The sequence below is a fragment of the Carcharodon carcharias genome, chromosome 1 (assembly GCF_017639515.1).
Source record: "Carcharodon carcharias isolate sCarCar2 chromosome 1, sCarCar2.pri, whole genome shotgun sequence".
NCBI classification, from domain to species: domain Eukaryota; kingdom Metazoa; phylum Chordata; class Chondrichthyes; order Lamniformes; family Lamnidae; genus Carcharodon; species Carcharodon carcharias.
The window spans coordinates 5,796,412-5,824,144 of NC_054467.1; the positions used below are offsets into that span (position 1 = coordinate 5,796,412).

Consider the following 27,733-nt stretch of genomic DNA (forward strand, 5'->3'; position numbering starts at 1 on the left):
CAAAACATCACAGGAGGCCATTTGGCCCATTGTGCCTGTGCCAGCTCTTTGAAAGGGTTATCCAATTATTCCCACTCACCCTGCTTTCTCCATGGTCCCTTTATCCAATTCTCTTTTTGCTGCTGTAATAAAGAGCTTCCACTGTCCTTTTAGCCTGTTCATTTCAGACCACAATAACTGGCTGTCTAAAACGTTGTTTCTTCATGTCGCCTCTGATCTAATGTATCCTTCTGGTTACCGACCCTCTTCCACCGGGAAACAGTTTCTCTATATTTACAGCCTCAAAAACCCTTCATTATCTGGGGCGCGTCTGCTTCATAGAAGCTTTCTAAGGAAACACATTCCCTTTCAACGCATCACATTTTGGTTTGTGTGTGTGTGTGTGTGTGTGTGATCTTAATACCCAAATTCAAGTTTGCAACAAACGCGGGTCGCTCGACAAGGCAGCAGCAGAGAGGAGTGATCAGACTGGGCTGGAGTTCGCACAGGTTGCAGGTGGTGTCTGTCTGTCTGTCTGTCTGTGCGACTGGGAGGAGCCTGTGGGGCTGCAGCAGGTAGACCAGGCTCCAGTCCCCAGCCGGCAGGGCAATGGAGAGCAGGGGCGAGCCCGGCGGCGCCAACGCCAACGCCAAACGGAGGAACCTGGGCTTCTTCAAACCCAGGCTGTACATCCTGGAGCGGCGCCGCACCGACACCATCATCGCTGATGAAGCCGGCGAGGAGGAGAGAACGGGCACCCTGCGGAGGAGCCAGTCTGATCGCACCGAGTACAGCCTCAAACTGAAAGGTGATGGGGATGGGGGTGGGGGTGGGGGGGGTGGAGAACCAAACCAAACCAAACCCCGTCTGAAATATTCCTCCTTCAATTTTCAACGGCTCGGTTGCTTCATCTCTTCAAGTTCCAAGTTCCAAGGTCCAAGGTCCTAGGCTGCAGGTCTGGTCTAGGATTTGAGCTGCTGACACTTCCCAGACCCTGGGAGGAGGGGGAGGGTGGGGGGGTGGGGGTGGTGGGTGGGTAATGCTTGAAATTCTTCACCTAGAGCTGATGGCTCGCCTGCCGTTAAAACCCAACTGAACCTTGATTTCAACAGATTAGAAGGTGGAATGAGTGGGCTGTACAGCAGACCAGTGGGCTCCGCCCAGTTGGAGGTATTAACACCAACTCCAGCTGCCTTTTGGCTGAGAGGAAGGGTAGGAGAGGGCTGTGGGAATACTGAGTCACATCATGTATGAGTTTCAGTGTCCCAGGTGTGATGTCAGGTATGCAAACCCCTATGTCCCGGCGATTGGCTGATCGAATCAAGCAGCAGGTTTCTTTGCTTGTTATTAACAGGTTGATATCATTAAGCAGGGTAAAGACCATACTGAAGTAGCCCGTACTTGTAAAACCACGATTGGGCAACACTTGTTGCAAAATCCTGAGTGTGCTAATAGCTACCCTAACCAATTTCAGATAATCAGTCAAACTCATAACATGGCTCATTTACACTTGCTAAAAGTGACATACTTTCACACACAGTGACCCATTCTCTGCAAACCAAAGGAATATGTTCAAGCCTTGTGGGTTTTTTTTTAATTACCCGGGAGCTTGGGGAGCCTATAGTTCCCCGTTTTTTTCCTCCATGGCAATGCCTCAGCCAATCAGGGCAGACTTACCAAACAATTAGCTCCCTTTTCTGCTGCTGTATAAATTGTTGTGATCGTTTGAAATTTGGCATTCTTGCATTTGGCCTGGTGAGTGCAGGATGAAAAGCTTCAGCAATATGCCTCTTTTCAATATCCAAACTATGGTATATTCTAACTTGCACCAAGTCCTGCTCTCCCATCGCCTCTTGTGCACGCTGACTTATGCTGGCTCCCAGTCCAGCAACACCTCTATTTCAAATCTCCCATGTACAAATTATTCTTTGGCCTCACCTCTCCCAATCTCTGAAACCTCTTCAGCCCAACACCCTCTAAGATAACTGTACTGCTCCAATTCTGGCCACTTGAGCATCCCTAATTTTCGCTGCTGCATCATTGGCAGCCAACACTTCAGCTGTCTAGGCCCTAAGCTCTGGAATTCCCTCCCTAAACCCCTCATCAACAACAACTTTCTCTTGTCCTTCAGGATCTTCCTTAAACCTTTTGGTCACCAGTCCTAACCTGCCCTAAATTTGTGGCTTGTAATGTTCCTGTGAAGCATCTTGAGAAGTTTTATTATGTTAAAGACGCCGGTCATGCTGGTCCCAGTTACAGTGAGAATCTTCTGTCCGCCTTTTTAAAAAGGATAAATAAGGGCTCCCACAGCATTGCTGAAGAACAAGGGGCTCTTCCAATTGTCCGACTAACATTCCTCCCTGTACGAGAAAAGAGTAACTGGCCGTTAATCTTGAGTGTTTGTGGAGTTTTGGTGATTTGAGTTTCTGAAATTATGCCTTTGGTTATGATGTTTCCAGATGTAATGATGCAGAATATAAATGCAAGTTCTTTATTTTAAAAAAACATAAATTAGATTTGTGTTATTGAGAAGATGTTGTAAAAGTGGAATCTACAACAATTGATGGATTTACTGGACCTTCCCTACAAGAATGCCAAAAAAAGGCAGGACAGTATTTACGCTTATTAATGATCATTAATGACCGGAATTTATTTGATTTCAATCTTAGGCTTGAGTTTTTAAAACCTGAGATCATTTCTTAAAATTTATTTGGTATTGAAATTTGGGAAGTGGTTTATGATCCAGGCTTGTGACTCTGTTACTACTGCTTTTGATTACTTACAACTCTGTGAACACTACATATTCCTGACTGAATGTCAGGCGTTTAATGCAGCCCAACAGCAGCGAAATAAAGTCCCATCTGAACCATGAGCAGCCTCTAAGATAGTTTTAATTATTTGTTGTATCTGTCGTTCTTCCTTTTCACAATAGGTGCGAGTTGGATTTCTACCAGTTACGTAGAACTGTGATTCTGTGAATTGTAGCTGTCTTACCTAAAGGCACAGTAGAGGGTTAAGCATGAGCTCATCCCTCGATGAATCATTGTGTAACCAGAGCCTGGACTTGGCTCAGGTACATCTCATATCATCAGCATAATGTGATCTACCTGAGCCAACAGGTGCATAGCTGAGGACATGATGTAATGTGTTAACAGTTCCTGGTGAACAGGTGAGTACTGCATTCTCCAAAGCCCAAAGTCTTACAAGGAAACCGCAAAATTCGTGGCTTAACAGGCAGTACAAACATTTTATGATCGTGAAGTATATGCATTATTCAGAATTTCTAGAGTGGAATTTCCCTGTACTTTTCATGTTGCCATTGGTCGAGTCATTATTTTGCAGGCTAAAGTTATAAAATTAAGTACCTTTTAATTTAACTTTTTTATTCTTAATAGTGTGAATTAACTGAATTGTATTTGGAATCACAGGGAACTGTTTAAATAAGAACATCAGATAAAATAATAAACCATCTTGCATTGAACCAGTCCACAGTTCAACAAAGTGTTACCAGCATCTGTTTGTCAAGGTGACCTGCATAGGTGATCTGCTTCCTAGCTGCCAGTCACTAGGTGTGTATTGCAATCTGTAACATTCTGGACAAGTGCAGATTCTTGTCAGGGGCACAGAATCAGCCCCATTTAAAATATGTGAGATGGTGTTTTCCCAAAAATTGTTAGAACTAAAGCAAACTAGACTACATCACAGCAACAACCTGCAATTATATAGCACTTTTAATGTCGTAAACCATCCTAAGGTGCTTCACTGGAGTGATTAACAAACAAATTTTGGCAACAAGCCACAAAAGGAAATATTATGGACAGGTTGAGTCAGAGTGGTAGCTTTAAGGAATGTCTTAAAGGAGGAGAGAGTGGTGGAGAGGTTTAGGATGGGAATTCCTAATAGATCCCGGGCAGCTGAAGGAATGGCTGCCATTGGTGGAGCGATGGAAATTGGGGATGTGCACAAGACCAGAACTGGAGGAATGCAGAGAGGATTGTAGGGTTGGTGGAGGTTATAGAGAAAAGGACAGGCAACTTTGTGAAGGGATTTGAAGACATGTTAAAATTGAGGCATTGCTAGACCACGAGCACAGGAGTGATGGGTGAAGGGGACGGTGTGAGTTACAATGCAGATAGCAGAGTTTTGGATGAGCTTAAGTTTATGGAAGGTAGAAGCTGGGAGACTGTCGGAAGAGCAGTAAAATAGCCGAGTTAGGTGTTAGCAAAGTTGAAGGTTTCAACAGCAGAACAGCTGAGGCAGGACCAGAGACGGGCAACGTTAGAGGTTTTTGACAGGGTCTGATATCTACCGGAATCTCTGAGTTTGTGTTAGATCAAGCGCCTGTAGAAAATGTTAGCAAAGCTGTGGTCATTGGAGAGAAATAGAACATGACATTTCCTGTATTGACCTGTGTCTGAAGACCATCAAACTATTGGGACATTGAATCAGACTGTAATTGCCACGACAAGGTCCATGACTGTTTTTGGTTTTTGTGGGAAAATTGAGGGAGTTCCAGAATTAAGCTTTCCAAAACTTTAGATTCTCAAGTGATGAAATTGCAATTTAACTTACTCAGTCAGTGCGAGATGATGGCTTGGATTGTGGCTCCTGTCCTATATATTCCGTGTTTAAACAATCAGCTGTGGCCTATTGGAAGTAGCCTTTAAGCTCAAATAAACTGCCTTCTTGCAACTGCAGTGACTCATGTGTGGTTTGCCTCTTGTTCCCTGCATAATCTGTGCCAACCACACTGTTATCAGCCCAATCCAAAGGGAGAGATGAATGGTCCACACTGCGAACTCATTCAGTGTCACCTGTAGAGCCTTATTATTCAACCAGGTGGTTTGTGCTGCACTTCCTTCCTTGCTCCTTCATTGTTGGTTGCCTAGCGAAGATCTGTCAGAGAGCACCTGAGTGAGATAAGCAGTTTGGATGCAGCTCAAGCCTATCTTCTCCTGAGTGGGAGATGAATACATTGATGTCTTTAGACACAAAGGCCTCAATATTAACACCAACCCTCTGGTAACCCAACATTAAACATGGTCTTACCTCACCATGAGCCCATTGCTGGAATATCAGGCTGTGCCTCTTTGACCAAGCTTTGGTCACCTCTCCTAATAACCCCTCATGTGACTCAGTGTCCAATTCTGTTTAATAACACTCCTGTGAAAGACCTTGGGGCATTTTATGAAGTTAAGCGCACCATATAAATTCAGGTTGTTGTATAAAGATGTTTTACTATATTAAAGGCACTAAATGTAAAGACAGCTTGCTTTTATTATTGTTAATTAAAATGAAACTTAAATCCAGTGGCTGAGGTTTAGGAATAAATTATTCCTGCTACTCCAGAAACTCACCTTCTCCGATCTGGAAACACTGTGTAGAGAAGAATCCCATCAATAAACTGCCGTTAATTAAAAATCGCCTTTCATACAAAAGGGTTTATTTTTTCTAATTATTTGCAATGGGTACCCATTGCCAGTAACACATCCTCCATTTAACTGTATTGGATCATTTGTAAATAAAATGAGCTGGAAAGGATTTTCAATTACTTTTCTCCTATTGGCAACAATAAAAGTTATTCCCCGCTCAAAGTAATCAGTTGGAAAGCAAAGCAGTCTATTGAACACCAGGGAAAGGGATTCAATTATCAGCTTTAAAAACTATAACAACAGCCTGATGGATTGGTGGGGTAGGTTAGAGCAGATTAGTTAGGTAAATACAAGCTAACTGAAAGCCTAGGGCCAATAACTCTCAATAGCACCATTGTGAAGCATTCCTGTATCAAAGGAAGACAACCTAAGAACATAATAAAAGGAGTAGGGCCAAAGGCCCCCTTAAGCCTTCTCCACTATTTAGTAGGATCATGGTTGGTCTTCTACTTCAACTCCACCCTATCCCCATGCCCTTTGATTCACCAGAGTCCAAAAATCGTATCGGATCAACCTCAGCCTTGAATAAACTCCGTGAGCATCCACGACCCTCTCGGGTAGAGAATTCCAAAGATTCACAACCCTCTGAGTGAAGTCTGCCGGTGTAGACACAACAGGCCAAATGGCCCCCTTCTATGCCCTTAAAATTCTGTGATTCTGTGAAGAAATTTCTCCTCATCTCAGTCCTAAGTGAGCGACCCCTTATCCTGAGATTATGACCCCGTGTTCTAGACTCTCCAGCCAGGGGAAACAGCCCCTCAATACCTACGCTGTCAAGCCTTCAAAGAATCTTAAATGCATCAATTAGATCGCCTCTCATTATTTCAAATTCTGCTTACTATATTAGTAACTGTTACTATGGCAGTGTTCAAAGCCCTGGAAACAATAAAAACCTTCATTCAGGCCCTAGATTATTTCATTAGAATCTTTCAGTTCTAAGAGATGTGATTACAATCGTACTGGCCTGAGTGAGTATACATTATCTACAGAATGGGAAGACAGACTTGCATTTATATAGCATCTTTCGCAACCTCAGGATGTCCCAAAGCACCTCAGAGCCAATGAAGTACTTTTGAAATGTAGTCATTATTGCAACATAGGGAAATGTGGCAGCCAAATTGCACGCAGCAAGTTCCCACATATAGCAACAAGATAATGACCGGGTAATGTTTATGCAATAAAAACAGAAAATGCTGGAAAACTCAGCAGTCTGACAGCATCTGTGGTGAGAGAAGCAGAGTTAACATTTCAAGTCCGTATGTCTCTGAAGAAGGGTCATATGGACTCAAAATGTTAACTCTGTTTCTCTCTCCACAGATGCTGTCAGACCTGCTGAGTTTTTCCAGCATTTTCTGTTTTTATTTCAGATTTCCAGCATCCACAGTATTTTGTTTTCATCGTAATGTTTTTTCAAAATTGGCTGAGGGATAAATATTGGTCAGGACAATGGGGATAACTGCCCTGATCTTCTTTTACAGCCACCTGAGAGGGAAGATGTAGCCTTAGTTTAACATCTGAAAGACAGCAGCCTTGACAGTGCAGCATTCCCCTGCTATTGCAATAAAGCATCAGCCTAGATTATAGGCCCTAGCCTTTGAAGTTGGATTTGAACCCGCAACCTTTAGTTCCAGTGGTGAGAGTATCACCCACTGAGCCGTCACCCAATTATAGCCAAAGAAAAAGAAAAAGACAGATTCTGAGGTAATTATTTTGGCTTCCATCCATTGGTTGAGGAGGGAAGGTAAACTTTCCATTTTTGTGCTTGCACTAGGGAGACTTGCCCAAAGGCAGTGAATGCACAGTGGAACATTGCATGATCTCAATGGACCAGTCTCTTACATAGACCCAGTAGATTATTCAAGCCTGTTACATAGTAACAGGAGGAGCCCATTCAGCCCCTTGAACCTGTTCCAATGTTCACTTAGGTCCTGGCTGATCTCAATTTAATCTTCATTGCTCCACAACCATTGATCTTGCCTAATAAAAAGCTATCCATCTCGTTTTTTAAAATTTTCAATTGATCCCTAACCACAACCATTTTTAGGGGAGCAAGTTCCTGATTTCCACTATCGTTTGTGTGAAGAAGTGCTCCCTGACATCACCCCTAAGCTCTAATTTTAAGGTTCCAGTCACTTGTTCTGGACTCCACCTAACCCCCACCCTCCTCCCCCGACCTCAGAGAAAATAGGACAGTGAAAGAGAAAAACTGTTAGAAGGATTACAGAAGTGTAAAATATACCAAGATCTCCTCAACATTGAGAGTAATGATGGTAGATCTAAGAATCGGTAACAATCCCTGAGGTACATGGATGTGAAATACACAAGATTTGAATATAATTCTTTGAGAACTGCACAGATCAGATAAATTATAGCACATCTCCCTCACCTTGTGACCTGTCCACACCCTCTGCAGATTTAGATTTTAGATTTTTATGTAGATAATAAACAATGATAAATCTCAAAAAACTTCATCATGAATGATTATTTGTTTGTAGGATACTGACAGACTTACACTGGGTGAAGATTTTAAATGCAGTCATAAATTTTACAAGCATTGCTTGTACAATACTCTCTGTGTAAAATAGGAGGCTTTAGTCACTGTTCAGTATGAGTGTTTCTGTTGATCCAGTGCTTCCTTGCCCCCAGCTATTGAGCGATTGATGGATTCACACCTGGATAGTCACTGTACAACCAAGTCTAATCCTCTGCAGGCTCAATCTCTACACATGCTTATTATCAGCAAGGGATTATTGGTTAGTGATCATGAGTGACAATACCAGTTTATCTGAACTCAGATGTTACTCAGTGCCGAGTTTGTCTCAATGTGGAGCATTCTGTCCTTCGCAGAAAGAAAGTTTTCACTGATTTTGTTCTTGTGATGCAGTTTGGGAGTTTTACTTAGTTGAAGACGTTATATAAAGGCAAGTTATCGTGTACATTATCATGACTGACTAAGGAAGCCGTCTTTCTAATGAACCATTAAAATTGAGGTAAGCTGCCATGGCAATTTATAAGGAAGAATAAAGGAGTTCTCCTGGCCAACATTTATCCCTAAAACCCCCACCATCGCTAAAAAGCACGCTGTTTCATTTATCTTGTTGCTGCTTTGGGACCTTGCTGTGCACGTGTTGGCTGACCATAAAACAACAGTGAGGTTTTTTATTATGGGGTGTGCGCATCACTGCTGTGGCCAGCATTTATTGTTCATCCCTAGTTGCCCTTGAGAAGGTGGTGGTGAGCTGCCTTCTTGAACCGCTGCAGTTCCTGTGGTGTAGGTACACCCACAGTGCTGTTAGGGAGGGAGTTCCAGGATTTCCACCCAGCGACAGTGAAGGAACGGCGATATATTTCCAGGTCAGGATGGTGTGTGGCTCAGAGGGGAACTTCCAGGTGGTGGTGCTCCCATCTATCTGCTGCCCTTGTCCTTCTAAAGGAGAGATTTGCCTTTAATTAATTGCTTTCAAAACTGCAGGATGTCCCAAAAAGATTCACAGCCAATTAACTACTTTTTGAAGCATAGTCACATGGTAGGAAGGACAGCAGCCAATTTTTGCACAGCAAGCTCCCACAAACAACAAATAAGCAGACAGTTTGTTTCTGTGTTGTTAATTTAAGTTTAAATATTGGCTAGGAACCAGGGATAACTTCCCTGCTCTTGTTTGAATTAATCCTAAGGGATATTTCTATGTCCACCTTAGAGGGTATGTCGGGTGGGGTGAGGGGTCTGAAATATATGGGGTGCTGAGGCCCCTGCACCCCACTCTCCTCTCCCCCCACCACTGCCCAACCCGCTACAAAGTTGTGTGGGAGCCCAGCCATGGAAAGAACAATTGCCCTGCAGCACAAACTGGAGGTGCGAGTTCTTAGCCTCAAGGACGGAAAGTCCCACCTCAGGGAGCTGCCGGCCAATCAGAGGCCAGCGAGAGCGGTGGCCACTGCTGGTACTGCACTTGGTGATGAGAAGGTGGGCTATAATGGTCAGAACCTTGAGCGCTTGGGAGTCAGCAGGGGGTGTGGGGGCCAGGGTTTGAGAGGCCCGCGTGGGAGGGCAATCTGGAAGGGTGGGGGTTGACATCTTGGGTGGTGGTGGGGGGTGGGGGGGAGGGGATGGAGGGGAGGTGCCACCAAGCACCTCGGTTGGCCTACTGGAAGGGTAGCCTGTCCAACACCACCTCTGGAGCTGGTATAATTGTGCTCGGGCCCGGAGTGGGCAGATAGGTAGTGGGCAGGCCACACGCCGGACTTACTGTGTCATCCCTGTGTTCAAGCCCATAGGCCGGAGCGCCTTGAATCCAGCCTGGAGCCTCGGTTTAACACCTGGTCAAAAGACAGCACCTCTGGCCTTGCAGCAGTCATTCAGCGCTGCACTGAAGTGACAGCCTAGATTTTTGAGCTCAGATATCGAGTGGAACTTGAGCCCAGAATCTCTGACTCTGTGGTAAGAGTGCTGTCCACAGAGCCACAGTTAACACCAGTCACATCAGAGGGTGCAGGCCACTGATTGTGGAGCTACTCTCAAAAAAAGCCTTTGCTGACTGGCTGCAGTGCTTCTTGTAGATGGTACACATTTCAATACACCTTCAAAAGCCTTTAATTGTCCGTGAAGTGCCTTGGGGTGTCTTGAGGTCATGAAAAAGTTATCCGAATGCAAAGTCAATCATCAAAAGTAATTGTAATGTCTCTCTTTCCCATTGCTTCCATTTCCTGTTCTACAGAGCTAACCAGATAAACTGTCAGGTACTTCTTTAATGTCTTTGTTGATATGAACAATGGCATGGAATTCAGTCCTTTTAATTTTCAGTGAGGTGTGGTTGGTTCATTTTCTTCCACTTTCCAATGTTGCAAAATCTAGCTCTTCCTACAGTCCAGACATTGGACTGGAATGGGTTTAGATCCAAGTGTTTTGAAGTACACGTTAGATAGGGTTTGTGGTTGAATATATTAAAGATCACTAATGCCATAAAAGGCTAGTGAAGCAGAGTCTTTAAGATCATTTAAAAGACAATTGGATAAGTATTTAAAAAGGAGAAAACAGAAAATATGTAAAATGTGATCGGAGTATAGGTACCTCTTGTTGAAAAGCTTACAGCAACATGCCTTTATACAGCATAACACCTTTTATTTCCACCTGAGAAGGCAAATGGTAAAAGCAAAAAACTGCGGATGCTGGAAATCCAAAACAAAAACAAAAATACCTGGAAAAACTCAGCAGGTCTGGCAGCATCTGCGGAGAGGAACACTGTTAATGTTTCGAGTCTGTATGACTCTTCAACAGAACTAAGTTAAAATAGAAGAGAAGTGAAATATAAGCTGGTTTGAGGGGGGGGGGGCGCGGGGTGGGGGCAAGTAGAGCTGGATAGAGGGTCAGTGATAGGAGAAGATAACCAAAAGATGTCATAGACAAAAGGACAAAAAGGTGTTGAAGGTGGTGATGTTATCTAAGGAATGTGCTAATTAAGGGTGAAAAGCAGGATAAACAAGGTATAGATAAGACCTAGTGGGGGTGGAGTGGGGTGAAGGGAAGGGATTGAAATAGGCTAAAAGGTAGAGATAAAACAATGGATGGAAATACATTTAAAAATAATGGGAAAAGAAAAATCTATATAAATTATTGGGGAAAAAAGGGGGATTGGAAAGGGGGTGGGGATGGAGGAGAGAGTTCATGATCTAAAGTTGTTGAACTCAATATTCAGTCCGGAAGGCTGTAAAGTGCCTAGTCGGAAGATGAGGTGTTGTTCCTCCAGTTTGCGTTGAGCTTCACTGGAACAATGCAGCAGGCCAAGGACGGACATGTGGGCAAGAGAGCAGGGTGGAGTGTTGAAATGGCAAGCGACATGGAGGTCTGAGTCATGCTTGCGGACAGACCGAAGGTGTTCTGCAAAGCGGTCACCCAGTCTGCATTTGGTCTCTCCAGTGTAGAGGAGACTGCATTGGGAGCAACGAATGCAGTAGATTAAGTTGAGGGAAGTGCAAGTGAAATGCTGCTTCACTTGAATTGAGTGTTTGGGCCCTTGGACGGTGAGGAGGGGGGAAGTAAAGGGGCAGGTGTTGCACCTTCTGTGGTTGCATGGGAAGGTGCCGTGGGAGGGGGTTGCGGTGTAGGGGGTGATGGAGGAGTGGACCAGGGTGTCCCAGAGGGAACGTTATGTTGGACTTCATTGTGAGAGGACTTGAGCACAGGAGCAAGGATGTCTTACTGCAGCTGTGCAGGGCTCTGGTGAGACCACATCTGGAGTATTGTGTGCAGTTCTGGTCTTCTTACTTAATACTTGCCATAGAGGGAGTGCAGTGAAGGTTCACCAGATTGATTCCTGGGATGGCTGGATTGACGTATGCAGAGAAATTGGGCCAGCTAGGCCTGTATTCACTGGAGTTCAGAAGAATGAGAGGGGATCTGATTGAAATATATAAAATTCTGACAGGGATGGACAGACTGGAAGCAGGGATGATGTTTCCTCTGGCTAAGGGGGTCTAGAACAAGGGGTCACAGCCTCAGGATATGGGGTTGGCCATTTAGGACTGAGACGAGGAGAAACTTCTTCACTCAGAGGGTGGGGAACCTGTGGGATTCTCTACCACAGAGGCTGTGGAGGCCAAGTCACTGAATATATTTAAGAAGGAAACAGATAGATTTCTAGACTTTAAAGGCGTCAAAGGGAATGGGGAGAGAGCAGGAGTATGGCGTTGAGATAGTGGATCAGCCATGATCATATTGAATGGCGGAGCAGGCTCGAAGGGCCGAATTACCTGCTCCTGCTCCTATTTTCTACGTTTCTATGAGAGGGGAGGCTGGGCATTGTTTTAACATCTCAACTGAAAGGCAGCATCTCCAACAGTGCAGCACTACCCCAGTACGGCACTCAGAGTGTCAACCTAGATGTTTGCTCAAGTTGCAATATCCTTTATTCTGACTGTTTCATCATTAACACTTGAAAACATTTTATTGCAAAGAGATCTTCATAATAAGGAAGTGCTCTCCAATAGGATGAATATTGTTAACTAAATTATTGTGCTCTTTTCAGTAGCAGCATGTAAACTGTACGTTTATTAATCAAGAAATCAGTTATTGAGTTGGTTTTTATTGACAGAAGTGTAGAAAAAATATATTTTATCTTTAATCCCATTCCAGGGATTTGAGCACATAACCTAGGCTGACACATCCAGTGCCATTTACTGAGGCACTGCTGCACCAAAGGAGGTGCCATCTTTCAGCTGAGACATTAAACCAAGCCCTGCCTGTCCTTGCAGGTGGATGTAGATGATTTCATGGCCACCATTTCGATGAAAGGCTGGGGAAGGTACCGCAAGAAAGGCTACTTGATAAGATAAGAGCCCAAGATGTTGGGGTTAGTATATTAGTATGGATAGAGGATTGGCTGACTAATAGAAGACAGAGAGTTGGGATAAGGGGGGCATTTCCAGGATGGCAACCTGTAACTAGTGGAGTGCCAAAGGGATCAGTGCTGGGGCCTCAATTATTTACAATACATATTAATGACTTGGATGAGGGAAGTGAACGTACTATTGCCAAGTTTGCAGATGACATAAAAATAGGTGGGAAGGCAAGTGGTGAGGATGACACAGAGTCTACAGAGGGATATAGACAGGTTAAGTGAGTGGGCAAAGACTTAGCGGATGGAATATAATGTAGGAAAATGTGAGGTTTTGCACTTTGGCAGGAAGAATAGAGGAGCTGAATATTATTTAAATGGAGAAAGACTGCAGAAAGCTGCAGCACAGAGGGATTTGGGAGTCCTTGTGCATGAATCCCAAAAAGCTAACATACAAGTTCAGCAGGTAATAGGGAAGGCAAATGGAATGTTGGCCTTTATTTCAAAGGGAATGGAGTATAAAAATAGAGAAGTCTTGCTAAAACTATACAAGGCACTAGTTAGACCACACCTAGAATATTGTGAACAGTTTTGGTCCCTTTATCTAAGGAAAGATGTATTGGCATTGGAGAAGTCCAGAGAAGGTTCACTAGGTTGATCCTGGGTATGGAGGGATTTTCTTATGAGGAGAGGTTGAGTAGGTTGGGCCTGTACTCATTGGAGTTTAGAAGAATGAGAGGCAACCTTATTGAAACATATAAGATTCTTAGGGGGCTTGAACAGGGTAGATGCTGAGAGGTTGTTTCCCCTTCTGGGAGAGTCTAGGACTAGAGGGCATAATCTCAGAGTAAGGGGGTGCCCATTTAAAATAGAGATGAGGAGGAAGTTCTCTCAGAAAAAAAACTTCTGGAAATCTTGTAACATCCTCCTTATCTAAGGAAAATGGATCAAACATAAACTATACATCTGAGCTCCGATGATGCTTCCTGACTCTAAGCCTGTCAGCTGAAACTATTGGAAGCAATTCTGGGAGACAGAATTAATCTACACTTGGAGAGGCAGGGATTAATCAAGGACAGTCAGCAGGGTTTTGTTAAGGGGAGTTCATGTCTGACCAATTTGATTGAATTTTTCGAAGAAGTGACCAGGTGTGTAGATGAGGGTGATGCATTTGACGTAGTCTACTTGGACTTCAGCAAGGCTTTTGATAAGGTCCCACACGGGAGACTGATAATGAAGGTAAGAGCCCATTGGATCCAAGGCAATTTGGCAAATTGGATCCAGAATTGGCTGAGTGGCAGGAAGCAGAGGGTGATGGTCGAGGGGTGTTTTTGTGACTGGATGTCTGTGTCCATTGGGGTTCCATAGGGATCAGTGTTGGGTCCCTTGCTGTTTGTGGTATAGATAAACAATTTAGACTTGAATGTGGAAGGGTTGATCAGTAAGTTCGCGGATGACATGAAAATTGGTGGGATGGTAAATAGTGAGGAGGATAGCCTTAGATTACAGGAGGATAGACAGGCTGGTCAGATGGGCTGATCAGTAGCAAATGGAATTTAATCCAGATAAGTGGGAGGTGATGCACTTGGGCAGGACAAACAAGACACGGGAATACACAACGAATGGTAGGACCCTGGGAAGTACCGAGGATCAGAGGGACCTTGGTGTGCATGTCCACTGGTCCTTTAAGGTACCGGGACAGGTAGATAATGTGGTTAAGGAGGCATATGGGATATTTGCCTTTATTAGCTGAGGCATAGAATATAAGAGCAGGGAGGTTATGCTGGAACTGTATAAAACGCTGGTTAGGCCACAGCTAGAGTATTGTGTGCAGTTCTGGAATCTGCATTATAGGAAGGATGTGATTGCACTAGAGAGAGTGCAGAGGAGATTTACCAGGATGTTACCTGGGCTGGAGAGTTTTAGTTATGAGGAGATATTGGATAGACTGGGGTTATTTTCCCTGGAGCAGAGAAGATTGAGGGGGGGGTGGTGGGGGGACATGATTGAGGTGTATAAAATAATGAGGGGCATAGATAGGGTAGACAGGAAGGAGCTTTTCCCCTTGGTGGAGGGATCAATAACCAGGGGGCATAGATTTAAGGTGAGGGGCAGGAGGTTTAGAGGGGATGTGAGGGAGAATTTTTTCACCCAGGGGGTGGTGGGAATCTGGAACTCACTGCCTGAAAGGGTGGTAGAGGCAGAAACCCTCATAACATTTAAGAAGTATTTGGATGTGCACTTGCGATGCCATGACATACAGGGCTATGGGCCTAGTGCTGGAAAATGGGATTAGAATAGTTAGATATGTGTTTGACCGGCGCAGACTCAATGGGCCAAAGGGCCTTTTTCTGTGCTGTAGACCTCGACGACTCTATGACACTTAATGTGAAATCTGGGGATGTAACTTTGTAGCACTGAATTTCACCAGCGCTCACTTTGAATATGACTGTCTGCTGGAAGCTGGGAATCGCCCCTTAGGACTGGAATGTTCTGTCACTTTCAGCTGTTCCCTCGTGGTTTTGTGACCTCTTGTGTTTACCAAGAAGATCATGAGTTGATGATCAGGATGTATCTAGTATTTTTTGCGCCGATTATTTGCATGTATTTGTTAACCATAACCTCTATTCCCAGAGCCAGAGAAGAAGACATTCTTGGAAACGTGCATTTACACCTCCTGGCTTTTTGTGCTCTAATGCTGTTATGTGAAATTCCTAGAGAACTAGTTAAAGATTAAAGGTTCACCCTGTAAAGAACAGCGAGTTCACACAAGCATTTTAGAAACAGAAAATTGGCTGATGGTGGAACAAATGATTAAGCCTGACTGCTAATCCAGTCAGAGAGCACCTGCAATCAGACAGACTTTAACCTCCCTCCCTGTTGGGCGTTGGTCTTTGGAGAGATTCGGATCGCACAGTGTAGTTGCACACTTTCCATCTCTGGGATCCATATTGCTTTCCAGCTCAGACTGATGGGATTATAATTCTCTTTTCCTTCTCCTGCTCATTCTTGTTTTCACTGCAGTTCAGTGGTAGCTCTGTCCCATCTCAACCTGTAGGTGGTGAGATTCAGACTTCAGCGTACAATCTAAGGGTTAACACTTTAGTACAGAGGGAGTGCTACACTGTCAGAAGTGCTTGCTTTTTCGAGATGTTTAGATGAATGTAAAAATAAATCCGCTTGAAGTATTTCAGAAAAAATATCCAACATATATTCCCCAATCAAATAGTGTTAACTGTTTGGTAATTGAGTATTTCATTATATTCAGGTGGTGGGCATTATTATTAATAGGGGATTCACGTGCTCCTTTCTATAGGAACAGACTGAAACTGTGGTTGTTGGGGGTCAGGAGATGCGTGTTTACAATGTGGGTAAGTAAAAGCTTATTGAGTGTGTGAAGATCGCCACTAGTTCTATCTTTCACCTGGTTGTCTGAAATATAGCAAACAGCACCGAGAGTAACTGGTCACTTTCTTTTCCTGGGGCAGAGTTTTATGCCGGTGGGATTTTTCAGTCCCGCCGAAGTCAATGGACCTTTGAACATGCTCGCTGCATTTTATGGCCCCGCTCCCACTGCAATGGGGCCATAAAATTCCACCCCGCATGTTAGTGAGAACTATCTTCGCATGATTAGGCTGTAATGTGTAAGTTGGGGAAAGGGTGTTCGGGTTGCTGGGGTGGTGAAAAGATTAGTTCATGGTTAGATTTTTTTTTTAAAAACTAGCGGTAACTTTTTCAGTGCCACACATACATCTTTTATAGTCATCCTTCACTGTCACTGGGTCAAAATCCTGGAACTCCCTCCCTAACAGCACCTGTGGGTGTACCTACACCACAGGGACTGCAGCGCTTCAAGAAGGCATCTCACCACCACCTTCTCAAGGGGCAATTAGGGATGGGCAATAAATGCTGGCCCAGCCAGCAACACCCGGCAACCTGGTCACCCGGTGACATTCCATGAATGAATTTTAAAAGTGCTGGAATGACACAACAAAATCCAACTGGGATTTTGAAACAAACGTTTAGGTCTGTTTTCTATCTCCTAATCTTATAAAGGTGGCATTTTAAAAAACTTCCAGGCTGGGAAATGCATCATAATTGGGTAAGTCTCATTTGTGGCGTTAAGTTGAGTGAGGTCATCAATGGGGGAAATAGAAGAAGCAATAAAATGAATGACTACCGGAACAGCATTGAAATAAAAACAATAGGAAACTGTCTCCCATTCTTGGTCTGTTTAACTGGTTGGACCACTCCTCAGAGGCTGGTGTTGAAATATTACAACCATACATTAAGACATTTTACAGCGATGTTTTAATCTCTTGTGTAAACTTTATTGGCTGCATATGTGACACCTCGAGCTGAATTTCCTGGGGCCCATGGTGGTTTCCCTGGAGGCAGGAGGGACTGGGAATATAGCGGGGATCCATGTCGGGACAACACCCCAGCACATTCCCACCATTAGGGAAGGTGCTCCCAGAACAAGCAGGAGAACAGGTTGCTTGAATGTTGTACCGAGCCTCAATCCAACAAGTTGTGGGGGTGGGGGGTAGGAGGGTGTGCAGGCTGGAAAAGCATCTCCTGCAGCCCCAGAGATCCAACTGAGGGAGTTTCCCCTCAAATCTGAGGACCCTGCTGTCTTCCCACCTTCAGAAATATTTAATTCTGTTTAAGTCTCTGAGGAAGCCTCCATTTTGAGCTTCCTTCATGAATCTCCTGTCCTGGATTTAATTGGGGTAGAGGTGGTCCCTACCCGCCATCCTCCCACCCGATTAATTGCCCCCTACCACAAACCTGACATAGCGAAGGGCATTAAATTCCACCCTATGTGTTGGTTAAGTTATTCTTGAGAAAGGCGTATATAATCGCTGCAAACCCAGCTTGCGTGTTGAATTATCAGTCTATTCTTTTCCTCTTTGAGTTCCTGCTGGTGGGTATTCCAGAAGCAAATGAAAAATTTACAATGTTTTGCTTTGCAAAAAGAAGGCTGATGGTGACCTAATCTTCTTCAGTTCCCTGACTAAAAACAGGCCCCACCCACAGCACCACAACCTCCACCACAGGGAGGGCAAGGACCCAGGTCCTGAATCCACCCCACCCACAACAGGGAGCAAACCACCCCCCCCCATGCACCAACCTGATCCACACCAGCCATCCAGCCACCTGAACACGCTGCCCCACTGCCCTCCACCCCCCCCACCCCTCCCCCCCATCTTCCAGAGGGGTCCAAGTTGCTATGGCAACACACAGTTTTACATGCATGCTGTAACCTGGAGCTATGGATTGTGACGGCAGAAGCTCTAACTTCTTTCCACCTCATGGCTGACCAGAAATCACTCCCACTCTTACTGCCTGCCATTGTTGGTGTGTAAGATCATAAGGCATAGGAACAGAAGTAGGCCATTTGGCCCATCGAGTCTGCCCTGCCATTCAATGAGATCACGGCTGATCTGATAATCCTCAACTCCACTTTCCTGCCTTTTCCTCATAACCCTTGATTCCCTTGCTGATTAAAAATCTGTCTCAAATGTCTATCTCAACCTTGAATACTTCACGACCCAGCCTCTACGGTAAAGAATTCCACAGATTGACTGCCCTTTCAGAGAAGATATTCCTCCTTCTCTCTGTTTTAAATGGGCGCACCCTTACTCTGAAATAATGCCCTCTGGTCCTAGACTCTCCCACAGCGTGTTGGAAGGTTTTACATGTTGATACTCAACCTGTTTAGCCGTGTTATGAACTCACTTTCCTTGAACATCAAGTCCCACTGCGGGACCGGAAGTTCCTGACCAAAAGTCAACGGCCCTTTTGCTGGTCCGTCAAATTGTGCACCCCTGTTCCCAACAATTCCTGCAGTGAGTGGGACCAGAAAATCTCAGCCCTCAAGTGGGACACGAACCCTGAGCCTCTGGCTCAGAAACAAGGATACCACCCACTGCGCCACAAGATCTTAAGACCCGGTAGAAGCATTCATTGAAAATTATAAAAAGGTTTTGACAGAGTGGATACAGAGAGAATGTTTCCTCTTGTGGGGAAGACAATAAGTGGCGTTGATCGGCTGGTCACTCAGCTGCCCCAGAATTGCATGTTTGGGTTCAAGTCCCACCCCAGGGCTTGAGCACAAAAAGCAAGGCTGACACTTGCAGTCCAATACTAAAGCAGTGCTGTGCTGTCTTTTAGATGAAACCTTAAACAGAGGCCCCATTTGCCTGCTCAGGTGGATGTAAGAAAACCCCATCGGACTATTTTGAAGAAGAGCTAACCCTAACGTCCGGGCCAATATTTATCCCTCAATCATCATCATCACAAGAACAGATTATCTGGTCATTATCACATTTGCTGTGCGTGGGATCTTACTGTGTGCGAATTAGTTGCTCAGTTTCCTACACCACACCAGTCACTTCACTTCAAAATGTATTTCGTTGGCTGCAAGGTGCTTTGAGATGTCCAGTGGTCATGAAAAGCTCTGTATAAATGCAAGTCGTTCTTTTTAATCAATGTGGGATAGTCACCAAGAAATCCAAAAGTGAATTCACAAGAAATTTCTTTACCCAGACAGTGGTGAGAATGAGAGTTTTTGAAGCGAATAGCATAGAGACATTTAAAGGGAAGCTAGACAGGCATATGATGGAGAAAGGAAGAGTGGATTACAAAGACAGAATTAAATGAGGAAAGATGGGAGAAGGCTCGAGTGGAACATAAACACTGGCATGGACTGGTTGGGCCAAATGGCCTGTTTTTGTGTAAGTTACCCACTCTGATCTAAAGCTTTGTTTTTTTCCCCATCTTCTTCCAACTTCCTTCCTTCCCTTGCACTGACCTTTATGAATACACAGATGACCCACGACTGAACATCAAGCCATTGTTTCTAGGACTGTTCCTGACCTCATCTCCTCTGGAGATCTTCCTTCCACAGCTTCCAACCTCATAGTCTCCCAACCTTGGACAGCCCGCTTCTACCTCCTACCCAAAATCCACAAACAGGACTCTCCCGGCAGACCGATCGTGTCAGCCTGTTCCTGCCCCACAGAGCTCATATCTTGACTCCATTCTCTCTCCCCTTGTCCAGTCTCTTCCCACCTACATCCGTGATTCCTCTGACACCCTACATCATATCAACAATTTCTAGTTCCCTGGCCCCAACCACCTCCTCTTCACCATGGACGTCCAATCCCTCTACACCTCCATCCCCCACCAGGATGGTCTGAGGGCCCTTAGCTTCTTCCTCGAACAGAGGCCCGAACAATCCCCATCCACCACTACTCTCCTCCGTCTGCCTGAACTTGTTCTCCCACTGAACAATTTCTCCTTAAACGCCTCTCACTTCCTCCAAATAAAAGGTGTGGCTATGGGTACCCGCATGGGCCCCAGCTATGCCTGTCTCTTTATGGGGTATGTGGAACATTCCTTGTTCCAGTCCTACTCAGGCCCCCTCCCACAACTGTTTCTCCGGTACATCGATGACTGCTTCAGTGCTGCTTCATGCTCTTGTCTGGACCTGGAAAAATTATTAATTTTGCTTCCAATTTCCACCCCTCTACCATTTTCACATGGTTCATCTCTGACACTTCCCTTCCCTTCCTTGACCTCTCTGTCTCAATTTCTGGTGATAGACTGTCCACCAATATTTATTACAAGCCTACCGACTCCCACAGCTACCTCGACTACAGCTCCTCACACCCCGCTTCCTGTAAGGACTCCATCCCATTCTCTCAGTTCCTTCACCTCCGTTGCATCTGTTCTGATAAGGCCACTTTCAAAAACAGTTCCTCTGACATGTCTTCCTTCTTCCTTAACCGAGGTTTTCCACCCACGGTGGTTGACAGGGCCTTCAACCGTGTCCGGCCCATCTCCCGCGTATCCGCCCTCACACCTTCCTCTCCCTCCCAGAAACATGATAGGGTCCCCCTTGTCCTCACTTATCATCCCACCAGCCTCCGCATTCAAAGGATCATCCTCCGCCATTTCTGCCAACTCCAGCATGATGCCACCCCAAACACATCTTTCCTTCACCCCCACTGGCGGCATTCCACAGGGATCGTTCCCTCCAGGACACCCTGGTCCACTCCTCCATCACCCTCTACAACTCAACCCCCTCCCACAGCACCTTCCCATGCAACACCTGCCCCTTTACTTCCCCTCTCTTCACCGTCCAAGGGCCCAAACACTCCTTTCAAGTGAAGCAGCATTTCACTTGCACTTCCTTCAATTTAGTCTACTGCATTCACTGCTCCCAATGTTGCTTCCTCTAAATTGGAGAGACCAAACGCAGACTGGGTGACCGCTTTGCAGAACACCTTCGTTCTGTCCTCAAGCATGACCCAGACCTCCCTGTCGTTTGCCATTTCAACACTCCACCCTGCTCTCATGCCCACATGTCCGTCCTTGGCCTGCTGCATTGTTCCAGTGAAGCTCAATGCAAACTGGAGGAACAGCACCTCATCTTCCGACTGGGCACTTTACAGCCTTCCGGACTGAATATTGAGTTCAACAACTTTAGATCATGGACTCACTCCTCCATCCCCACCCCCTTTCTGATCCCCCCTTTTTTCCAATAATTGATATGTTTTCTTTTCCTACCTATTTCCATTATTTTTAAATGTATTTCCATCCATTGTTCTATCTCTACCTTTTAGCCTATTTCGATCCCTTCGCCCCACCCCACCCCCATTAGGGCTATCTGTACCTTGCTCATCCTGCTTTCTACCCTTAATGTCACCATTAGCACTTTTCTTAGCTAATATCACCACCGTCAATACCTCTTTGTCCTTTTGTCTATGACATCTTTTGACAATCTCCACCTATCACTGGCCCTCTATCCAGGTCTACCTGTCCCACCCACCCCCCCTTAAACCAGCTTATATTTCACCCCTCTTCCATTTTTCCTTTGTTCTGTTGGAGAGTCATACGGACTCGAAACGTTAACTGTGTTCGTCTCCGCAGATGCTGTCAGACCTGCTGAGTTTTTCCAGGTATTTTTGTTCTTGTCACAGATAGTGGTAGTGGTGACGTGTTTTGTTCATGTGGCCATTATTGAAGTGTGATTGCTGACCAGATGCCTGACTGTGAAAGACACGGAAACCTCTGCACAGCAACCTGGAGCAGGGATCTTTCCACTTATCCAGCACTGTCCAATAGCAGTCACTGACTAGGTCACTGGTGTGGCTGTGGTGACACTGTTTTAGTCACATGCACTAATTTTAGTAGAAAATATCTCTCATACAGATAAACACACTTCACAAAGAGGTATATTTTCTAAAGAAACATTCACCACCATTTTGTGACCAAGGGGAATTGGGTAGGTCACAATGATGAAAAAACAGTCTCACATTTTCCTGTTCAGTTTACCATTTACATCAAGTCACATTAAGTCTACAGCACTGAAACAGGCCATTCGGTCCAAGTGATCTTTGTCAGCATTTATGCTCCACACAAGCCTCCTCCAACTTTAGCCTCACCCATCAGCCTGCCCTTCTATTCCTTTCTCACTCACGTGTTTATCCAGCTTCCCCGTAAAAGCATCTATATTGTTCACCCCAACCACTCCCTGTGGTAGCAAATCCCACATTTTTATCACTCTCTCTCTCTCCGAGTAACGAAGTTTTGCCCGTGTCAAAATCCAGCCCTTAGTCTCAGCTTCTTTAGCTGGGAGGACAGATTAGGAAGATCTTAAACAGTTTGAAGTTTCACCTGATGATGCTCCGTGCTGGTGCTGAATTAGCATAAACATGTGCCTTCTCCAGGGTAAAGGTCCCTCTAGTGATTTTTTTTCTCTTTTCTTCTTGTGGCGATTCGTTAAGCTATTGCTAGGCAACTTGGCAAAAGTCAAGGATAGGCAGTCACTTGGGAAGTGTGCAGCTGGGACTTGGAAGAGAGTAAGGTCTAAAGGGAGTATCGGCACAGCACAAAAGCTGATCTGGAATTTCTAACCTCCACACTGAGTGTGGAAAAATATTCCATTCTTCTGTCTCTTTATAAACATAAACACTTTTCTTCACAAACAAACTGTATGTTTATAAGGTTTTACTTATACAACCCTTGCTGATACGCAATTACACCATCACATGGCTGGAAGAATGTTAAATGTAGGAGAACATATTAGCTGCAATATGTTGCAAGGGCATGACACGTCAGGGTGTTAAGACTTAAACGTATGCCTCAGGATAAAAGTTAGAATCCATCTGTGGTTATTCAAACTCCAAGAGGAGTTTGAACCTTGAATCTCTCCCCATGATTGGCTGTTCTATAGAAGCTGGATTCTGTGCTCCAATTTATTCAATTTGCAGTCAGGGACAGGTCGCTGAATGAATAGCAAGCTTACTATAGTGCAGAAAATGGAGAGTAGGTGTTTAAGGATAGTTACTTAGCCTGGTAGAAGGTAGGTAGTGGTGTTCAACAGGGATTGGTGTTGGGATCACTGTTGCTCAACATTTAGAAAAATGACTTGGGCTCAGAAATCAGAAAGACAATTTCAAAATTTGTGGATCACGCCAAATTAGAGGGTATAGTTAATACTGAGGAAAACTGTGACAAGTAGTGTGTGAAATAGCCTTAATGAAGCCTCCAGCATTTGTGTATAAGCCTGCTATCTAACGAAATTGAAGCTGGAGAAAAGCCATTTGGAATTCCACTGTCCAGGGTATTGTGTTAACTTGATGAGTTTGTTTAAATCTAAAACCTATTGTAGACCGTTGCCTTAAAGAGAGTGTAACTGGGGGTCAGATTAATTAGGAACTTTAGGAGTTATTACACTAGTGAGTATTTGTAGTCTTATGTATGTGCTTGAAATCTTTTATATTTTGTTAATAAATATTTTAATTTAATTTTTAAAATCTCTAAAAGGTCTTGGACTTATTACTTCTGAATTTGGTGCACACATCTCGCAATAAATGCAAGTTGTGAAATGGTTGTGATAATGCAACCAGGTTTCCCTTGTGGATTTGGTCTACTTGGCACATGTCATCTGCCACGTTATAACAAGACTCTCTTGACCTCTAAGCTAGTTTTCTGTTGATGCAGCTAAACACTCGTCCCTTTTGTTCTCCTTCTGTGATCAGATTTGAATAACCTGGCTCTGATTACACATCATTTTTAATGCTTCAATCAAGTCCCCTTGAAGTCTAGATTAAAAACGCCCATCTCTCTTAGACTCTCAGTTGTAAGGGGTTTTAAACTAGATATTAATCTACTGGCACTCTTATGAAGATTTTCTAAGGCTTCTATATCTCTCACCATGACATAAGAGGTTCAAAGAGTCAGGAAGAAGCCTATAATTTAATTAATTTTATTGGTAATAGCTTTTAATGAAGCCATTCTTAGATGATTTAGTCCCATTCCTAAATGATGTAGTGCAGCTCACTTGAGGAATTTGCTTTGGTTTTGATTTCTTCTATCAGGTAGTTCGATTGAGAAGAAAGATCCTTGACTTGATGAATTTTAGAGAGCCATGAAACATTGAACATAATAATGGGGTTGAGCTTTGGAGAAAAACCATTTATTCTCTTTCATGGTGAGCTTGGGCTGTGAAATCCTCCACTTTAGACAAACCAAGGCCAAGATAAACAGAGCCTGCCCTTTTATACACCATTTACCTACCCCAGTTACTAGTCTACCTCCAAGGAATGGAGAGAACAAAGAAATACCTATGGCAAATTCAACAAAAATCCTCTCCAACTGCTTAAGACAATGGATTTAAGGCACCGGGAGAATGCAGTAGCCCATAACACTTCATAATCCCAGCGGACCAGCAATTTATCTACAAATGACCTCTTCTTACAAGAATATGTCAAGTTTGCCATGTCAGTCATTTATGGAAGAACAGAGTTCAAAGCTCAGTATACTGCTGTGAAGTGCCATGGTTACAGGAAGCCCATTACTTGTATAGGCTATCTTTGAGCACTGTGTCTAGTTATTGTATCTCCAGTGATAGCAAACTCCCTCAAATGGCATTTGTTGTTGATTTACTTTCAATACAGGCTAAATACATTTTCTTGATTAAATATTTGTTTTTCCATTTTATTCAATGAGAGGTTTATTCACAATACAACAGGGTAAATAAAGATGAAAATGGCCATTCAGTCGATTTTAGTTCATTCATCTAGAAAATCTACAGTCCCTTATCATGGCACCAACTTTCTCTTAAATGATACCTTACCTACAAGTCCAATGTCAGTCACTGCATGAATAGTCTCAAATTAGCCTTTCACCCTTACATGGAATTACACAATATTTACAGCATAACTGGTCTATGATGGTGTTTAGGTTCTACACAAACCACCTACTATTCTCCTTCACCTTGCCCTACCAGCATATCCTTCTGTTCCTTTCTCCCTCATGTTCTTATCTAGCTTCTGTTTAATGCTGCATCAACGCTAGTCATTCACTTCATGTGGTAATGGTGAGTTCCACATTCTCACTACTCTGGGTAAATTTAAAGTTTTTAGAGGGGTGAGGGAGGCAGAACGGAAACTGAGTGGTCCGCTCACTCCCACCTGCCATCTCAGCTCATCCAATCAAGCACCGGATGGCCAATTAGTGGCCGTCTATCGGGAAGGAAGCCAATTAGAGGAGGAAAGCGGGGGTGGGCGTGCAACTCTGCATCCAATTGGGACTGTAGGCCGGGACATCATGCGTAGAGGGGCCATCCTGCAAGTTGGTCATGGCTGCAAGCCTAAAGGCCCCTCCTGCTCTCTGAATCAGCCTTCACTTTTTTTTTATTGAGGCTCACAAAAGATAAAAATGAGTTAGAAAATCATATAGATGCTGCCGCCTTCCCCAGTAGAATCTGCTGCTGCATTCAACCATGGCTAGGGTCACCAACCCTCCAGGATTGGCCTAGAGTCTCCAGGAATTGAAGACCCATCTCCAGGACGCTGCTGTGTGCAACCCTAAAGAAAAATCACTGGAATATTAAAAAATATTGGGGTTTTTTTGCCATTTTCTTTGAACATTTCTTTTTACCAGATATAAAAATATTGAAAATGGCGGGCCAAGCATCATCCAATAAGATAATGAGTCTTTCTGCTTTCCAATTGGCATAGGAAAGCTGTACATCACAAGGATGGACCTGTTGGCCGACTAATGCCTGGAGTGTGGGGGAAAGTTATGTGATGTATTCCTCTGGGAATTCCTTTAATCACAGTTGACAACCCTACCGGTAGCAGACCTTCTTTTCCACTCTTGTACCGCCTCGTCACAGCTGCCGTGAAACATTCCCCCAAGAATTTTCACGCCCGACAGCGAAAAATGCAGTGGGTAACGAAACCTTGTGGTCAGTTGGGCCTTTAACAAGCACAATAGCTTGTTAATTAGTAATTTCAAAATGGCGGGCAGGCGGGCTGCCGATTTTCCCCCACTCGCTCACCCTTCTGTAATTTCGGAGACCGGCGGGATGATGTCGTATTGCCGACCTGAAGTCATCACATCCTATTTTACGTTTGCACTGGAGGTGGACGGGTTGGAGGGGGCTGGCAGCTGCCGGATTTGCAGACATAAAGTACAGCCTCTCCTGAATTCTCTGTTGGATTTATTGGTGACTACTTTATAGTCACTAGTTTTCGAGTCCCTCAAAAATGGAAGCATCTTCTTTACTTCTACCATATCAAACCCTTTCATAATTTTAAAGAGCTTTATGAGGTCACCCTCAGCCCTTTTATTTCTATAGAAAAGAGGCCCAACCTCTTCAGTCTTCCATAGTTATAACCTACCACGTCTGGTATTATCCTTTTAATTTCTGCCTATGATATCATAGAATGAAAGAACTCCTCATAATATGGAGACCAGTCCATGCACCGTGCTCTTAAGTTTAGTCTAGCCTAGGTTGCACATAAGTTATAACTCTATCGTCGTGCTTATCTTGAAGTAATGATATTTCCTTTTCTATACCATTCACGCTGCGTGAACCTCTCTCAGGCACCTTAAAGGATCAAAATCCTCAGATTATCTTCAATAGTCAATTACTTTGACTAAGGAGATCCTGGAGGTTTGACTTGCGATTTACTAATGGCGACTGTGCCACTAATACACCGTGCCTATTGAAGGCGTCATGTTTAATGAATGGCCAAAGCCTATTTGGATCAAGGTTGTTCATTAAGTGGACATTACAACAACAACTTGGAGTTATATAGTACCATTCCATGTATTAAGATGATCCAAGGCGCGTCACGCTTGGGCATCTGAACCAAGCGGAATGGGAGGAGGGTTGGATGAGGTGATAGAGAATGCCGCCAAAATCAGAGGTTTCAGATGAGATGAGAGGAGTGAGGGGAAGTGAGAGTTTAATGAAGATGCTCAAGAATGTTGAGCCAGCAATGACTGAGTGGATGGAAGGGATAAACACACAGTAGACCATAGGTGGGACGTTATAATAAGGGAGCAGGGACTTAGGGATGAGTGCAGTTGCAAAGATCAAATCACAGGTCAAATTATGGTGGGATTCGAAGACGAAAAATGAAGATTTTGAAATCATCGAAAGATTCCGCACAGAAGGGGTCAACTTAGCCCATCATGCCTGTGTCAGCTCTTTGCAAGAGTGCATGGGGAGCCAGTGGAGTAGAGCAAGCACCAAGGTGAAATGTGAACAGGTGTTACATGGGTGAGCATTACCTGGTTTCTGTACCTTTCTCTACAACAGTGATTACCCTTCAAAGTATTGAATTGGCTATGAAATACTTTTGGATGTGATCATTCACATCTGTGCAGCATTGGCACTGCCCACCACTGCCACTGCCTCCCAGGCCGGAGTGGTGAGATTGCTGGACCTCCTGCAGCCAGAGTGGAGATAGAGGACATCATGGTGAGCCTCCAAAAGGCATTCCAGTGACAGGTCACTGAACTCCTCTAGGCTTTCAGGGCCATGTCTTCACTGGAGCTGTCCTGGGCTGCAGCATTGAGAACTGTGTGCGCGGCTGCAGTTTAGATATGGCCCCCGGAGTGAGGAAACGGTGAGGTAATGGCATGGCGGGCAATTCAGAGGCCGCCTGCTGGCCAGACGGC

The 27,733-nt window shown here is 44.4% G+C and overlaps 1 protein-coding gene across 2 annotated transcripts in view; it reads left to right on the forward strand.

Moving 5' to 3' along the window:
- The first annotated feature begins 418 nt into the window (after positions 1-418).
- arhgef38 (Rho guanine nucleotide exchange factor (GEF) 38) overlaps positions 419-27,733 on the forward strand; it is a 110,434-nt gene continuing 83,119 nt past the window's right edge. For both annotated transcript variants that reach the window (XM_041193435.1, XM_041193446.1), the window contains exon 1: positions 419-787. In XM_041193435.1, coding sequence (XP_041049369.1) covers positions 589-787 — 199 coding nt within the window. In that variant the 5' untranslated portion in view covers positions 419-588. The remainder of the gene's footprint in view (positions 788-27,733) is intronic.